This window comes from Malurus melanocephalus, unplaced genomic scaffold (genome assembly GCF_030028575.1).
Source record: "Malurus melanocephalus ecotype Western Australia unplaced genomic scaffold, MMel_1.1 scaffold_644, whole genome shotgun sequence".
NCBI lineage: Eukaryota > Metazoa > Chordata > Aves > Passeriformes > Maluridae > Malurus > Malurus melanocephalus.
Genome location: NW_026623876.1, coordinates 291,176 through 309,517, shown reverse-complemented (window position 1 = coordinate 309,517; position 18,342 = coordinate 291,176). Strand labels below are relative to the sequence as shown.

General features: G+C 42.1%; 1 protein-coding gene across 2 annotated transcripts; it reads right to left on the bottom strand.

Moving 5' to 3' along the window:
• Window positions 1-285: 285 nt before the first annotated feature.
• PASK (PAS domain containing serine/threonine kinase) lies at window positions 286-18,160 on the bottom strand. 2 transcript variants are annotated; one of them, XM_057383623.1, is made up of 16 exons: window positions 17,476-18,160; window positions 16,201-16,436; window positions 15,153-15,323; window positions 13,720-13,860; window positions 13,085-13,219; window positions 12,152-12,439; window positions 11,682-11,781; window positions 10,004-10,178; window positions 7,667-8,541; window positions 6,876-7,042; window positions 5,382-5,549; window positions 4,508-4,633; window positions 3,755-3,889; window positions 2,125-2,324; window positions 796-929; window positions 286-549 (listed from the first exon to the last, which is right to left on the bottom strand). In XM_057383623.1, the coding sequence occupies exons 1-16, from the start codon at window positions 17,675-17,677 to the stop codon at window positions 386-388; spliced, it is 3,417 nt and encodes a 1,138-aa protein (XP_057239606.1). In that variant the 5' UTR covers window positions 17,678-18,160; the 3' UTR covers window positions 286-385. The 2 variants fall into 2 exon arrangements, with proteins under 2 accessions (XP_057239606.1, XP_057239607.1); XM_057383624.1 differs by lacking the exons at window positions 286-549; window positions 796-929; window positions 2,125-2,324; window positions 3,755-3,889 and having other exon boundaries at window positions 4,514-4,661.
• Window positions 18,161-18,342: the final 182 nt, after the last annotated feature.

Sequence of the window (18,342 nt, the reverse complement as noted above, 5' to 3'; positions counted from 1 at the left end):
TCCTGGATATAGACAGGATTCTGATACTAAAAAAAAAAGGACACCACCAACCCACCCCTCCCACCCAAATAATGCAATTACACCTCTGTTTTTGAGGCTCCTCTGTGCACACATATTCCAGAAAAACAACAGACATCATTCATTTATTCATTCACTTTTTTAGAAAGATAGAAACTACATATAAAAAATAAAACCAGGCAATAAAAATATATTCCAAGTTATGAACAATTTAAACAACTTCAAAACCGTTGCTTTACATCTTTGAAACATGTCCTGGGTAAGAACAATAAACTGGAGCTATGTGGGTATCAGCAGGCTTCCAATGGGAACCATCCTGCTAACACAGCTCAAGACTTCTCTCAGTCATCCCTGGATGAAGAAGCCTTCAGACTGAGGTGTTACCTGGCTCAGCAGAGACAAACACCTCTTCCCAGGTATAATCAGCCAAATTAACAGGCTGTTGCAGCCAAGGATGCTCTGCTAGCACAGCCAGGGTCATGCGCTGCTCTGGAATGGGGTGCAGAAGCCCAGCCATGAGATCCATGAGACCTGGGCAGAGACAGCAAAGGGATGGCTCAGGCTGGATTTTMGGCAGGTTGGGAATGAGAGATATGGTTTACATTCAAAGAATGACAAATCCCCCAAACTCTGCTGCGCTGAGCAGCTTTTCAAATCATCACAGAACATATTGGGGAGCATTTTTTCAGTATTCCCCTTTAGTTCTGRTAAAAGAACACTGCTTATACTTTCCCAAGAGATCTGCTCCTTTAGAAAAGAACCTTTAGAAAAGCTCACCTTCTGACACGGGGTGAGGAGGACTCAGGAYGGCTGCCAAGGCCTCCTCCAGCTCACAGAAAGGATTTTCCCCAAGCACCAGGGTGTAAAGGGTGATGCCAAGCGACCACATCTCCAGCTCAGGGCCATGGTACCTGTGCAGAGAGAAGCTTGCCTAAACTCAGATTGCAAGCACATATTATATAGTGAAAAGGGAAAAAAAAAAAGGGTGTTGACAGCCCTTGTTTACAATTTTTATTTTAGCATAGGAAGTTTGTGAGAATTCTAAGAAGATTCTCATGTGTTTGAGGAGTCAGCATTGTCCTTCTCCAGAAAATAAAACCAACCACAGAACAGTTGGTTTCTGTTGATGAGTGTGTGTAACACACACCCAGATTTCTACACRCATAAGCTGGTGACAAGAACTTACCCTCCACCTTCTTCATCATCAGCCAAAACTATCAACTAAATATTTAACTGGAAGAGCAAACACATCCTCCCAGCCCTTTCAAAACAACAGTTATTTGGAAATAACTGTCTCAGTTCCATCTGAGAAAACATGACAGTTCCTTTGSACAGTAAGAGGTGGAACTCCCAGGGCAGAGCTGCCTGCTTCACCTTTCATCTCATTCCCAGCAGGAATTTCCTCTCCTCCTTGCWTTGCTTCTTCCCCCCACTTTATTACGAGGAGCTGCCTGAAGGACCCATGGAAAAAACTGTGAATCAGGAGCAAGATACACCCAGGCAAGTACAATTRCAGCAGATGCCTCCCCTGTATGGGGAGGATTCCTTGTGGAGCAGGTACGAGACCAGCAGCTGCCAGGTACAGAGCACTTGGAGAGGGAAAGCAGAGAGAAGAAAGCCAGGATTTAGGGAGCACATCCAAAACARCAGCAAGAGAAGAATCTTTGAGTCCCAAGGAGTACAAAAATCAGTGGGGAGATGAACAAGGATCAAACTGCAAAAATTCAAATACAGGAAAGCACAGCAGTAGAAAAGAGGAGAACAGAGAAGATGAGAGTGGGAGGACATAAAGCACAGACATGCAAGAAGGTGCAATCACAGCAATAATYGCTTACTCCACCTCCCTAAAAGAGCACCTTTTGCTAGAGAAAGCCTGATCACAGATTTAAAAGCAACTTTGTACATATTCAAGCTTTTACAACTAATTTCTRCCACTACAGTGCCCTACTTTGTGTGCACTGAAACCTTTTGCTGCAGTGTCTCAAATCTCACTGCWGTTTCCTGTGGTTAGATACTCTAGCAGTGCACAGCTTCTTTGTTCCAGCCCTGCACACACAGGATTTTTGGTGTGATAGCACAAAAATGACTTTTCAGAGGGTGACATACGGTTTGCCAGACAGCACTTCTGGTGAGCAGTATTCAATTGTTCCACAGAAGGTRTAAAACAATTTCCCAGGTTCCAGGTAGGCAGCTGAACCGAAGTCCACTAATTTAATTGTGAAATCTTCAGCAATGACAATATTTTCATCCTTGATATCTCTGTGAAGGATGTTCTTGCAGTGGAGATACCCCACAGCTGACACAAGCTGGAAGAGGAGGAAAGAAYGAGGTGTTACTACACAGAGCACCCTGGAAAACTGATGTGGCATCACAGCTTTCTGAGTCACATTTGRGCTTGTTTTGACACTATCTAAACAAGATAGACATGCTAATTATGGTAACTGGAAATGGCCTCGRGCCTGCCTGTCAGCATTGCTGCAATGCTCTTGGGAGAGACACTTCAAAAAGCCTTTGCTGCTTTCCTCTCACCAAAGTGCAGGAGGAGGGGATGCTGCAGTCATGATGGGACTGTGAGCATCAGAGCTCACTGCTACAGTCCTGCAAGTTACTCTATTTTTATCCCAGCTTCATTTGGAGGGTCCTTTGGTCTCTCCAGAAGAATATTACCCTGCACCTTCCACACTGCAGGATGACGAGGCAGTTCAGAGTGAAGTTTGGTATATAAATAATACAGTCACTCCCAAACTCCATTCTTCTTCCTGCACGATTCATGCTTCAGTGCCATAATTAAGGGTAGCATGAGAATGAGATCACCTTGGAGATGATCGTGATCCCTACAATGTTTTTAACAAGAAAAGCAGATGGCTGAGGGAGAAAAGTTTCTATTTATAATGCAAATCTGCCTCTGCAGAGAAATGCAGAGCAGATCTGAGGGAACAAGACAGCCTTACAAACCCCAAGCTGGGTTAARGAAAGGGCTGATCCATCACAAGGCTAAAGGGATGGACACCTTTTGTTTTCCATCTTCCAGCAGCACCCCAAGTGAGGGCAGGGTGGGCACAGCAAAGGTGTGGGGGYCTTACCATGTGCACAGCACTTCCTGCATCCCTTAGAGCAAGGAATTTGAGGGGGAATTACCTATGGACAGCTGCTGTGGTTAACTCACTAAACAAAGAGCAACTCAGCTCTCAGGCAAGCTCCTGTCTCATGGGAAACCATCCTGAGTTACTTTGCATTATGCCACGTTAAAATCCAAGATAATTTCTTGATTGAAAGAGCAGAGCCCTTTACTCCTGTAACCAATCTAAACTAAGCACTGAACTAAGTGAAAATGTGGCTTTTTGTGAGGCTTGGGGCAGCTTCTGTGCGTTTTCCTCCTGCTCAGAGGAGATGTCACTGCTACATRAATGGCATCTGGGTGACAGGGGCTGTGTGCTGTCCTGATAACAGCTGAGCAGCCTTGGCTGTAGGGGAAAGCCTCACAGGGCAGTAAGATCCTGCAAAAGCTTCTTTGTTGTTTCTGAGTAAATTTTAACAGGGTTTCTGCAGGCAGCATTTCAATCAGCCCTACAGAACAGTGGGGAAATGTTCTGTAAGTATTGAGCACCCCTGCAGTTCAGCACACCAGCTGATCAGCCAGCATTCATTCAGTGAAACAGAGTCCTATTAACCTMTTAACCAATTAACTAATTAACATTAACCAATTCTTCCCTGCATGTAGCAATTCTTCTCTCACCTGTCTGAATATATAACTTGCTAATGGCTCATCCAAGTTGGGCTGATTATCAATAAATGCAAAGAGGTCCAGACCAGATCCATGCTTCTCCATCACCAGCTGGAAGAAGCATTCATTTTCAAATACATCCAGCACCTAAAAATAAAAGACCTGTTTAATCATGTGCTTCATCCTCAAAAACTGCCTTGTTTTTTTTTTAACAAACACTACTCTCCTCTTGGAGATTTAATTGACGTAAATTATAATCCTTGAAGTCTCATTTTACTGAACACAAATGTTTCTTGAAAAGAGTGCAKAATTAAAATTGGGAGCAGAATTAAACCCAAGAGGAATTCTCTTTCTGCAGAAAAAAAAAAACAACTTCAAAACCAAAACAAACAACCTCAAAACAAAGAGGATGAAACTAGATAGGTCCAGATTATTTGCTGAATTAGTACATGTTCAGATGTGACATCACATTTTCAAGATATGAATCTTATCTTGAAATATCATAAAGGCTTTTTTTTTCGGTTAAGAGTCCTATCTTCAGATCAGTTTGGGGTAAAAGTGTGGAAGCAAGCAATAGCCTGCTGTGACACACCCTCCAAAACAAAGCAGGATAAATAGGTTACTTTCTTTCCTGAGAAGACAGATTCAATCCATGGATTGAATTCACTTCAGATTCAATATGTGGATTCTTCATTCACTCCTGACCCAGTATTCAAATGAACCACCTGATGCAGAGCAAACTGCATTAATTCTGAGCCACTGTACCTTAATGATATTGGGGTGCTGCAGCTTSAGCAGGATTGCAATTTCTTGAGTGACCCTCCCCAGATCAGGATCCTCYACCCAGCAGTCCTCCAGCACCCTCTCCTTCCAGATGAACTTTACAACAACCTACACAGACAACAGCATTCAGCATCACCTGCAAAAGCATGGCTTTGAGTGTCAGGTAAGTTAATTTCCAGGAAATCTGTTAGTGTCTTATATTACTAGAGGGATGGAAGCAGCCCAATGTGAATGGCTTATGGTATCTTTAAATGTGTTTAAACTAATTTAGTCCTTGAAGCCAAATGATAGACATTAAATAGAATATATTTATTGCTGCTCWGAATTCCAAAGGCTTTGACAGGCCAGCTCTCACAGTGACAGCAGTGGTGGGTTCTGGCACARGTACAGTGCAGGGAAATGAGCACTTAACATCCATGSAACAGAAACACCAGAGCTTGCCTGCCAGCCCCCAGAATAMTTCTGATAGAGGAGGGTGCCATAATCTCAACATGCCCAYTCCCCATTCTTGAGTCTTGGCACCRTAAAGATTTTGAGATTTGCCATTCTCTTGTCACAGACTAAAACCTGTAATTCTGTTAAGCTTAGTGTCTTCTTCTTTCAACAGGTCCARTTAGCTCCATTCATTAGCTCATTAGCTCGTTCTGCACTTGTTGTCTCAGGTTACATTCATACCCTACATCAACACAAACATTTTGCTATCCTGTTTCCATTAAAAAGCTCTGTTTAAACAAAGCAAAACTCCAAACTACCAGAGAAGCTTTTGACAGTGTAGTATTGACAGAATATGAATGCTCTAACCTTCCAGTTTTCATCCTAAATTATTATTGCAACAAAGCCAGAAGAAATACTTCACCTCCTGGTGATCTTTCTTGTCCCTGGCACTCCAGACAAAGCCAAAAGCACCTTTGCCAATAAGACTGAGAGTGCTGTAATTTTTTGCATATTCTCCYTCACATGCTCTTAATCCTTCAAGATCTTCAGCTCTTCGGGAATTGTCGAGAAGTGAAGCTGATCTGATGGTCTAAGGACACATATATAGGTTACAACAGCAAGAAAAAATGAGCAAGCCACAGAATCACATCTACAACGTTAATAAATACTGAAAAGAACATACACATCTGCAAGAATAGATAAAAGGAGAAATCTTTGGTTCTGGCAGTGAGAACTGCATGTTGATCACCATAACAATCAGCTCTCAACAGCTATTCATACTGCTCACCTCAGAGAAAGACAGGAAAACAGAAGCATATGACCTTTAGATGATCACACAGAATTCTCTGAGTAAGCAGGGAAATTAATTCACTGTGACCTCTCACCAAATGATAATTTTAYATGTTGAATAACAAGTAAGTTACTTCCAATGCTGAAATCTTTTCAGCTAAGTCTATTCTGGATGGATGGAAGTATAAGGGTGTTGCTTTATGACCTATCTAGATATTTAGCAATTTCTGTTTGACTCAGTAACCTGGAAAGAGTTTGTACACAAAAGATATTAAATTACCAATGTTTACCAGACTTTCTGGTTTTCTAGTCCTGAAGATTGATCTCTTAACATCACAAAGAGTAAAGAATGCCAATGGAGACCCCCTAAATCCTAACTCTCTTCCTACCAAGGCCTGCAACACTGCACGACAAATGAAGCAGAACTGAAGTTTTTGTGGTCTTGGGGCTGTTTGTCTCAGCCATTACTGGGTTTCTCCAGCAGAGATGGTGTCTAAAATGCACGAGAGCAGAAGAGCTTTATGTCATAACCAATATGCCAGACTGAGAGGAATRCAGCACATCTCATGGGTGCATTTGTTTTGAACAATGAAGCTTGAAATTACACATGAAATTATCACAACTGCTTATATTTCAACCTAATGTGCATGTACACAGAAAATAATTTTCTGAGAGGAAAACAAGAGCCACCTCATTGTGCAGCTCTCTAAGGTCTCATAAAAGATATTTCAAAAGAGTAAGTTTTGCTAATAGCCAAGATTTTCACTGAAATATCTACTTTATCTTCCAGCTCACTGAGTGAGGCAGGAGAGAGAAACTAGTTTGAAGTGAATTTCAAAACACAGAAGCTCCTTGAGTATCTGCAGCTTGGAACTGCATTGTKCAGGCTGGAAAGGTAACTACACTAGGCCCCACACTAGAAGCATTACAAAATATATAGATTTTTTTTTTTTAATATCTATAAAAAAGTAGGGAAACCAAGAAACAGCAATATCCACCCCACCAACTCCTGTCATTAATCTGAAAAACTTTTTGACTTTAGCTTCATCTTAACTGTCTCTTTAGCTTCATCTTAACTGTTCCACAAGGAGAAAAATGGTCAATATTCAAAGGTAGGATTTCTTACCTCTCCAAGACTTTTAGAAGAAAGATCAGCAACAGACTGGGCAGAGTTTGCCAGGCTGGAGAGCAAATGCTGTGTCTTTTGGCTCTGTGAAATGTCTTTCACCACCCAGACACAGAARAGTACAGTGGGATCCTGCAGTTCTGCACATTTCACCTCGAAGAGTATACCTGTAGAAACASGTGGGGAAATTCAAATGGTAGAATGTGACTTTAGTGTTGAACAAGACTGCAGAMATTTTAGGACAAAATTCTGAGCTCTTGACAAAAAGCTCAGAATTTGGGGGACTCCTGCTCAGTAAAGGGGCTGACTCAAGTTCAGCTACCTCCAGAGTTCCCAACTCCAGCAGAAACTTGTCAGTGTCCAACTGTGATTATTCATTTCACATTGTTATTCCAGATTACATAAAAATGGGGATTTTATTCAACAAGCCCCTGAATGCAGCTGAAGGAGTGAATGAAACAAATTCCTTTATACAATTTTAATATAATTTACAGTTTTACGGAGGAGTTTGTATTTTCTGTTCAGAAAAAGTTATCAGGTCCAAACTTTGTAATTGTGTTTTGAGAGTATTTCTGACTCTTCAATAGGGATTAATTTCTTACCAACTTTGTATTTTATACCACCTCCTTTTGTAATACCCTCTGGGTAGACTTAAATACGATTTTTTTCTTCTAGATGCTTCTTCCTTCCTCTCCACCCTGAGCTTCTAACCAGAACTGTCTGCATTCTGCAAAACTGGGTGAAAAAGAGCAGCTGGATAAGATTTAGGAAAGGAACAAGGTTTCACTTACTGAATTGTGAACCATCTCTGTGACAGCAGTTYCCAGTGTAGCTGCCTTCCAGAATCTCCCAGGTCAAAGAAGCTGCTGGATCCAGCCTGCCCTCTTGTTTCACTGGGGTTGATGTTATTTTCATCTCCATATTTTGCTGCCCAAGCAACTGGCAGTGTTCTTCAGGCCTACCTTTGCTTTTCAGGGGGTTTGTATTGGAGTTGTCCYCCACAGTCCCTGCAAGAGTTTCAGGTTTCTCAGGAAATGCTTTGGAGGATTCCCCAGAGTTCTGTAAATGCCTTTGGGAGGCCAGCCATCCAGAATCAGCCCCTGTGGCAGCAGCACCCAGMAGCTGCTTTCCTTGATGGGTGCAAAAGGCACCATTTGTCTCCATCAGCCTATTGGAGCCCACTGCATCAGAGCAACAGACTCCTACCAGAGCTGCAGCAACACTTGGAGAGTTGTCTGAGTTCCCCTTGACCTTACCAGCATTCAGACCCAGCACCTGAAGAGCAGAGCAGATACAGTTCAGTTCAGTGTTTGATTCTTCCACACCTTCAGAGGATGTGGCAGCTCCTGTTGCTGAAGCACTGCCACCTGTTTTATTTCCTGAGAAAACACCACAGACAGGATTTCTTTCATGTGCAAAGGTTGAAGCATTGTTTAGCAGGCAGTTTTCAGCAACAATTTGCTGAAGGCTGGAATGTTTGGCATCACACATCGAGTTTGTTTTTGGCACCTGCCCTGGAACCATGTGGTTTTTRAAGTCTTGTCTGCAGTTCAGTGTTGTCCCAGGCCATGGCTCATCCACTGTTGGTGTTCCAGGTGAGTTACAAGGAACTTCAGCAGTCAGCTTCACTGGGGCACAGGATGATGTGTTCAGAGTGTCTTTGAATCTAGAACAAGCAACCAGGCAACAGTTACTGCAGGAGATACTGCACTATGACTGCTTCTTTCTGGAATCTCTGTGTTCTGACCTAAATCCCACTGTTCTGAGTCATATGATGTGAGAGAGAGCCTTGCAGAGAGCACCTTCTGAGAATTATTTGATCCTGCAGTTTCCACTGCTCTGYACTGTTCCACTGCTCTGATTGTGTCAAGCCAGTTTTTGGGAWAAGGCTCCCTGGTGGGGTCCAGCTTTTATAGGCCTGAATCAACAACCCAGAACAACTTCTTTACCTTTTTGTGCAGAAAACATCTGGTTCTGATGGCCAGGGCTTGGCCAGAGYCCAGGCCACAGCTGGGAGGGTTTTCCCTAAAATATTMTACTAACAAGCCTCTAGGGATATCTGTTGGGAGGGTTTCTCCTACTAACAAGCCTCTAGGGATATCCACTGGGAGAACCTCCCAATATATCTTATACAAGGTTGTAACTGATATAAATATTTTGGTCATCTATTTTTAACTAAAGAACCCTGATGGTATTAATAGCATCGTGCTCAAGATTCATCTTGTAAATCAATTCTCTRCTTAGGCCTGCTGTTCAGGCCTTAGCATATCAGCTGGAACATATCAGCAGGATGCTTCCAGCCCTGAAAACAGAAGAAAATACCTGCCTGTCCAACAGGAGATGGATGTCTCCATCAATCAGGGTTTACTGAAGCCCATAGCACAAGCTATTTTGCAAACATTTCCATTAGTAAACATGCAGCATAAAAAAACAATGAAGCAGAGCACAATCTGAGTAGGATATGAGAGATGTAAACCAGGAGAGCACAAAAAATGACACTACCAGCAGCTTTAAAAAGCAGCAAGAACCATGCTGTAATAGTCTGTACCTTAAATACTTACTGAGGGTTAGAATTGCTAATGTGGAAGGYTTAAAATTTGCCTTAAGGTAGACCATGAGCATCATACATGTATTTCTACACAATTTCTAACCTTTTAAGAGGAAAAACACCTGGAAATGTACATGAAAAAATGGCTGGACTTCAGTAACACAGTACCCTGTTTTAATGGCTGACCTCACAGTTACACCAAGCACCAGAAGGAATAAGACTTAAAATTCCCTCCAGGTACCCTGACTTCAGTGCAACACCAGCTRGAGGAGATAAACACTCACTATTTATAATTAGTGAAGATAAAACCTTCCCTGGATGAAACATTTGGTCCCCTTTAGAGCTGGAATGCCTGTAACTTTACAAGGGTAGGTTGTGCAAATCTAAATAAAAATCTAAGGTAGTCACAGCTCAGCTTGTCTTGCAAACAGCACTCAGATTCTAAAGACAGCAAAACATGGAGGGCCCTCACTGCACCTTCCCACAGACATCACWCAGGTGAAAAAAACAGCTTTGGCTGGTGATTGCCATCACAGCTCTTCATTTTCCCAAGTGAATATTCAGCCCAGAAAATGCCTACCTATTAGTGGGGGTGGATGCTGCTTCAGGAGGTGAGGGAGGAGAAAAGAAACTGGTTCTATTCTTTTGTTTATTCTCATCACGTCTTAATTTGTCATCTTCGTGTTGTTGCTCCAATTTCTGCTCTTTGTCTCGTGACAGAAGGTGTGCTGAAGATGCAGCCAAGAAGCTGCTCTCTGTACCAAACAGGAAACAAAACCACACCAACTTAGACTTTCATGTTCAGGCTTCAGAGGCTACAGGACTAAAAATAAACTTGGAACTGCCTGGTTCTCTCTTTTSCCTAAGGAACTGAGTATAAAAGGCTTGATTAAGGGAAAACAGTCCAAATACAAGCATTGCACTCCACTTTTGAGAAATCAGCACATGTAGGAATCTACATGTTTTAGGGCTGCCAAAATTTGCTTTTCTATCAAAGCTCTTGGGCAAATATTGGTATCATGAGTTAGCTACTCAAAGTTCAGAGACCTAAAAAATGTCAATAATGTCAAGAGACTGAAATTAAAATAATCATACAGCAGCAGCAGCATTAAAAAAAAAGCCCAAACCACACGTATACAGCCTGTTCCAAACATATATTAAAAATGGTTTAAACTGGATTTATATAACTCATTGAAGATATAAGTTAAAAAAGAGTCTAAATATATTTGAAAGAAGAGAAGATGAAGTTCTTTCCTTCCCCACTGACAACAGATCAGAAGAAAAACATGAGTTTGGAAGATGAAGTAAATGAAGTATTGTTGCTGCAGAAGAAAGGAATGAGCAAACAAATCTGGATTTCAATCTAGAACTATCCTTTAATTAGTAACAGCTGAGGGCCAACCATGCTCCCTCACTGAAGAACTGAACTATTCCTAGATTAGGGGCACCATTTCATCAAAGAATTACCTAAGAAATTGTACACTGTCTATTAACTGTTCTTTGTTCCAGTGGGATGCATTGGTTTTGGTGCAGATGTGCATTTCTAAGCAAAGAGAAAAAGAAAATAGGGGGAAAAAGGAGAAAAAAACAGCATAAAAGATCTCATGTGATATGGAAGRAAGCATGAACTTGCTGGTGTCTCTGTGTTGGGCAGAGCTAGCTGGAAAAGACAGATATGGAAATATGAGGCCTCTTTGCTTCTCTTTATTCGTGTGTTCCGAGGAATAAAATTTTGATAAATTCTTAATAAGTGCTGCAAACTGCATCAGAAGAATATGTGATGCCTCCCTGACTGAAACACAGCAACCATAACATTGAATATTAGCCAGCAGCACAAGCCAATTCAGAATATTCAATTTTTCCCCTTAAGATATTAATCCTAAGTATCTACAGCTCCACTGCAGTACAGTCACAAAAGCTGTGTTYTACACATTTTAAAATACCACAGGGTCCTAGCAGGGGAAGGAGGGGAAGTGCTTGTTAAGTACAAAGCATTCTCTGTTCTCACTGTAATTTCCAAATTGGATGTTCAGTTTTATCTTCTTGGCAACAAAGAGAGAAGCTCAATCTTAGGTGAACAATTCCCTTTATCTGAGGTTACAGTGGAAACCCCGTTTAAAAACTGCATGGAGAGACATTGCTTTCATGAACAATTTCATATTTGCAGGTGAACCTCATGTTTCTGCTCATTTTCCCTTGGTTACAGCAGCCAGAGGCAGCTTTATGGCAGGCAGTGACACCTTCAAAAAGGCACTCACCTTCTGTCCCTGTGGAATCATCCAGAGGAGGTAAAGGCAGAGAACAGCCACTGCTTCTTTCCATGTTGTTATAGAAACCAGGGATCAGGAATGTAATGTTCTAAAACAGTGAACAAAACCTCATAAAGCTCAGCCAAGTCTCACAGGATGGGGGCAAATGCTAACARTCTGTGGCTGTGAACCTGATTTTCATGGATAGCCAGGCAAAAGTGATCCACATGACTAAAGGAGAACATAGAGCTGTGCACAGCTTGCTTTGGGCCATCTGAAATCCACAGCAGCTCCTCAGCACTGCAAGGCTCAGCAATTACAGCACGGGGATTTGTGTGTCATCCTATACCTCACTCACCAAACGTGTGGAACACAGAGRTTTTGTGATGGCAAGGAGTGTAAAACACAACTTCACAATTCCAGTGGATATGCTGCCACATGTAGCAGACTTCTGGGAGGATTTGAACTTCTTATCTTACCTTTCCCAACAGATCTTTCTTCTCATAGCCAAAAAGCATTAAAGCAAAACTCTCTTTGATGCCACAGATGATTCCATCTGACTGGACAGTAATAAGACCACTGATGGTGGAGAAAACCACAACTGTAGCAGAGTACTGATAGCCTGGGAGAGAGCCTTCTGTCTGTGGAATCTCATCTTTCTGCACCACTGCTTGCTCCTCCTCCAGGTGGCTGACTTCCAGCTTTAAACTGAGAGGAAACATGTTACCCTCTCTGCATCGGCCTGCAGCTCGCTGGATCCTGAGGTTCTAAATCAAAACAAAAAAAAACAACCAAAACTCAAACAGAAAACATCCAAGAAGAAATGGTTCGGGTTTGTTTCATTATTCATATAAAATCACACAGGAATTCTCAGGAARAAGGAGCAGGAAAAGAAAAAGGAGCCAATCCTGTGAATATCAAAATGAACAAAGTCTGTTTTTTTAAGGATTTGGAGCCCAGTGTTGAACTACTATATAAATAAATAAATGATGAAGACCAGTCCATGCTGCAGCTTTTCAACAAATTAGGCATTCATAAGAAAGCCCTATTCAACTCCCTAGCTGCCCATTTTCATGGCATTTGCAAGATCTGGGCGTTCTTTCACTGCCCAGGCACACATGATTGCAATGGGCTAAAGAATTCAAAGGAATCCTAAAGAGCTTACAGAGAGAGGGTGGTGTCTTACAAAGCCAGRATTGGGAAAAACTGTCTTTCACTGGGACAGATTCCAGTGAGAGGTCAGGGCATGGTCTGATGCCCAGTTAGAACTCTTCAGACAGCAGCACACCCTTTTCCAGGGGAATAAGGTTTCTCTCTGAAAAGGTTTTTTTCTGTTATGTAAGGAAAACAGCATGTATGTATATTCCAAAAGGGAAGGCTATAGAAGAATGAGRTTGGTGCTTACACTATACCTTTGGGATTTTTCTGCCCAGAGGAGGGATCTGCACAGAAGGAATCAGGTCCTTTATGTGGMGTCCAACTACTGCTTCCAGTGTTGGGTAGCCATGGAGATAGGCATAAAGGAGGTCACATGATGTAATTTCTCCCTGGAGAGGAAAATTTACAGGATTGTTAAAATGTTAACATTTTAGCCACAGTCAGCTCAATACTTTGACATTGGTTTCTGCAGTTTTTTAAGCAATGGAGGAAATTTCTTTTTTCTATGGACACAACTCACTCAGTAAAAGCAGATAAAGCCTGAAACAATACTCTGATGTCACTGTGCAGGGAGCCTGCCCTTTGCCCAGGAGAGAGGCAGAAGAGTCCAGCACTTCTCACTGAACTGTTCCTCAGCAAGATGATCCCTTCACAAGGCCATCCATACCACAAATAACCAACACTGTTCAAGTGTAAGGTGTYCCCTGAGGAGACAGAGTGTATTTTATGTGGGTTCTCAAACATGTCAAGGTGAGCTGCACCAGGGATCCAGTCCTGATTCCAGGGCCTGCTTCATGTTCACCTGTGCCTGCTGCCTTTCAGACAGGTTCCACTCACACACAAACCCTCACAAACTGCAATCTGATTGGATCATTAGGAAAACACTTACATCAGCCGTGAAGGAAACAGAAGCTGAAAGTCTTTCCACTGGTTCCAGCACAACCACACAACGCTGGGAGTCCTTGCTGCTTATTTGCCTCAACCAGACCGAGACAGGGATCTTCTCGTTGAGGTGGCCAATGACATCCACCTTTCCACCAGATTCAGAAACAGAGATGTGACTTACTAAGATTCTGGTTACTTAGCAAGAATTTYAAACAGGAGTAAGACACTGAGCCAAAATACCTCCCTATCGTTATTAGAAAAACATGATTTCTTGACTACTCGCTAGTATTTTATGGGAAGAAACACAGTTTTGATTTAGATATTAAAAGGTCTGAAAATAAATTACTGATCATAYACAAAATGTTGTTASTTTTGTATCRTCTCTCCCCACCTCAGGAAGTCTAAAAGCATGAAGATTTCAGAATAATAAATGTGCCACTCTAACACCTTGCATTCAGTCAGAAGTGCCTCTCAGAGATGCCTTATTTAAGAGATGTCCCATGGTGCTAATGAACACTCCCCATCAGTAACAGTTCTTGCTTTCAGCTGCAAAACCAGCAGTTTAATTTCTTATGGGAGGAGATTCTTCTCAGATCAGAAAATGTTTATTTATCTTACAGCCTGCAAGGTTCATGTCAAGCCTTTTATGATTTTTATATGATCTTGACAGAATGGGTTTATGACTTACAGTCACTCTTATAGGTATTTGGAACAGCTTAGAGTAAGCCTCTGTCAGACATTTAATATTAATCTCAGGTTTCACTGAATCAAACTCAGATCTTTGCCCCCACCCCAAATTCAACTGAGCATTCAGGAAGATAAGACTCTGAGATATTRACAATTTCAGTTCAAAAATAACACCCCAGAAAGAATATGAGCTYGTTTTCCAGGGATTCTCTAATGACAACTCACAACAGCAGCAAAAGAAAATAATTTGGAGATATTTCTGCAGTTCTCTTATAAACAACCCCATTCTAGATAAAATGTCCATTTTGCACCAACTAGGGTGTTTTGGCACAGACATTTCACTGGCTTGTACCTTTATAATATGCACAATCCAATTTAAGATAATTTAAAATATATTTTTAAGGACCAGACAATTAGCAACTTTTCCACAATAGATTTTTTCCATATTAAGCAATTTTTTTTAAATCTAATATTCTTTAAGTTCATATTTGGTCAAGTCACAGTGACTAYATGTGTTGACAGCTGCAAGGTTCTCATGGGTGTTCCCTTAAATCATCTTTTGCCCTTTGAATTCCCATATCTGCAAACTTTTAAACCAAACAGTCCTACAAATGACACAGTTGCCARATGCCCATGAAGTTAAATATATCAGGAAATCATACAGAAAACATAAAAAAAAAGAAGTCCCAAACCAAAGCCTAATAAACCACTTTTTGTGGTGGGGAATATTTCCTTGAACATTTCACATACCACAGTTCCTGAAACCACTGATGAACGTTCATAAGTTTCTAGGCACTCTTCACCCACTGCATCCCATGTCTCTTGATCAGATTTGGATATCAAGTGGGACAGCTTTTGACCAATGAGTTCCTGRCTACTGCACCCAAGCAACTTGCAAGCTCTGTCATTGGCCACTAGGATCTAGAAAAGAACAGAAAAAAAACAACCTAAACAAAGAATAAAAGCTGTATGCTTTGATCATCTCCTCAGGTTGTTTTATTGCTTTAATGTCTCATCTCCCTTTCTCTTGGTAGAAATAAAGTGGTTCTTTAGAATCCTGAGTCCTTATGCTAGGACATCCCTTGCCCCTACATCTTTTTGGTTAAGAGGTTTTGAGACATTGCCTTCCTTTTAGGTTTCCTGCTTGCTTTTAACTGTAAATGATTACATCCATGGAGGCAAAACCACAAAGTTGTATTTGCAAGCAAAGCCCGGGCAATCCACAAGATTGTATCCAAATTCTCTCCTTCCCAGTGCAAATGAAATATTTACTGGGGCAGATAAAGAAATCTTGTGCCACCACAGACACATCTGAGGGTTAGTACTTTACAGAGAGAAGGCTTGAAGCACATTCTGCTCTTCCTTTCTTCCCTCATGTCTCTTCACAGCTGCATTCTTATTGAATCATTGAATGGTTTGGGTTGGAAAGGACCTTCAAGACCACTTCCACCACACTGCCATGGGCAGAGACACCTTCCACTAGATCAGGTTGCTCCAAGCCTTATCCAACCTGGCCTAGAATATTTCCAGGAATGGGGAATCCACAACCTCTCTGGGATGTTTGAAAAAAAGACTGAATACATCCTGGCTTCCGGTATTGTCTTGTATATTTTGTTAACTACAATGTACAATGGAAATAAACTCATCAGTCTGAGCTGGAGCAGACTACAAAATGCCTTCATGATACTCTGATTACCTGCAGATACACAACAGAAAAACTGTCATTTCAGCCTGTCTGATATCACACAACCTGTCCCAGCTATGGAGAGCTTAGAGCTGCAGGTTCTCCTGCAAATACCTCTGTTGTGCTGGCATCCACAGTGAAGATGGCTTTGTTTGGGTTGCGTGCAGCAGCTGGGAGGTGCTGGCTGGACTCCTCCACAGCAGGGATGTGTAAAAAGGAGCAAGAAGCAGAACCTCCAATGGAAGCAGAGAGAGAGGCAGAATCCCACCGAGCCCATGAGTTACCAATTTTGCTGGTACAAATGTTACGAGCTGTCAGTGAAGACAAACAGTAAGAGCTCCATTTCTCCCCTGTGAAAAGAAAAAGGTCAGCAGTGTTGTTGTAACAGTCTACTAAAAGAGTATCAGAGGAATGAATTTAAAAAAAAACAAAACCGGTCAGCTGAAGTAACTGTCAAGCAATCCCAAAATACAAGCTTCTAGATTTTTAAAGAAACTACAAGAAAATAAAATCAGTGAAACTAAAGAAAATAGATAGTATTCTAATAAATGTATCTTTTTGAATCACAGCCACTGGAACACATAAACTCAGTCCATAGGCTAAAACAACATGCCAACTTCCATAACTTTCAACAAGATTAGTTAACTTTTATTTTTTACTTAGCACTTTTTAAAATTATTTGAAATATCTCAAATTAAAAATGAMATGGTTATTAAATAATTGCASTAAGYGCTCAAGCCTGTATTAAAAACGCCATTAGTTGGAAGCCACTTATTTAATTGCTCATAATATGTGACATTGAAATACTTATGTCCACACAAATGTTTTAAGCTACACAGTGCCAAGTGATTGTAGAAAAATTTTCAAAGGCTCTGCCTATAAAAATCTTTTCTTTTTGAAGAGGTATCTGCAGCCCAATGGCATCACTCCWCTCCCAGTCAATAAGGGGCTTTGAAGGTTTAGCAGTACTGGAAAGGAGCATTACGAATAACTCATCACAAGGACATTTATGCACTGTGTACAGTATGAGCATGCTCACCATGATAAAACAGGGAKATCTGGACATATTGCAAACTGCAAAGATCTTCCCATCCTGACAGAATCCAGTATTAACAACATCTTTCTCCTCACTAGGAAATTTTTTGTGGTTTAGGTGAGAGGATGGTCCAGTGGCACCCAATAAAGGTTGCTCAGGGCCAAGTACAAACGCAGAGCTCTTCTCCAGTAATGTTTTCCCTATAAACTCTCCCAGCCTGCAGTACTCCATGGCTCAGGTGCTTACTGAACATTTCTGGCACTTATTGCTGTTACCTCTACGTTAGAGGAAGGGGAAGATGTGAAACTGCCCGAAAGCTTCACGGGAACTCAGTCTCACAACACTGTGCTCACCAGACAGTGATGCTCTCAGCTGGCAGAGTCCAGAGAGACGACTTTTTCTGCTTTTGTTGCCGCAGGGGAAGGATCTGCTCATCTTATCAGAGTCATTCGAATGAGTAAGGGCTAAGGCAGCGTCATTCGAATGAGTAAGGGCTAAGGCAGCTGATGAAGACAGAAGGCCCCCTTCAGAGGGGCTATAAGCCTCATTTGCCATGATCACACTCTGGTTACCGCGCCACACTCAGGGAGCCACCATCTGCAACAGAAACAAAGGCCATTGAGTCGGACCCAGAGCAGAGACAGACGCTGGCAGTAGCGATGCCTCCGAAGCCAAGCCACAGCCCTGTAAACTACGGTAAAACGCTCAGTGTTGTGTGTCCGCTCTGTGTTTGGTTTGTGTGATTACCCAAATGTGGCTATGGACTGAGCATCCTGCCCAGCTCGATCCCTCTAAGGACTATTCACTCAAGACTCGGATTCGATGATCCTTCCGTGTCCCTTCCAACTCAGACAATTGATTCTGCAGGATACCCGTAACCGATAGGACCTCGCCATCACATTTCTTTCTGTCAGAGCCGCTGAGCACCCAACCAGAACCCTCTCCCCGTTTCTTGCCGATTTGGAAATCAAAAGTTTTGGTAACTTGGGAAGTCATTCCCAGTTTTGAATCGGCAAGGGTAGCGCAGCCTCCCTCCAACCCAGGGTGTCCCCGGTCCCCGCCGCCCGCGGCCCCACCAGGACAGGACAGGACAGGACAGGACAGGACAGGACAGGACAGGACGGTCCGGTCACGGCCACGGCTCCTCAGGGCGGCCCGGCACAGCCGGAGGGCGCGGGGAAATGGGAGGCGGGACTAAGCATCCGCCTCACCCAATAAAG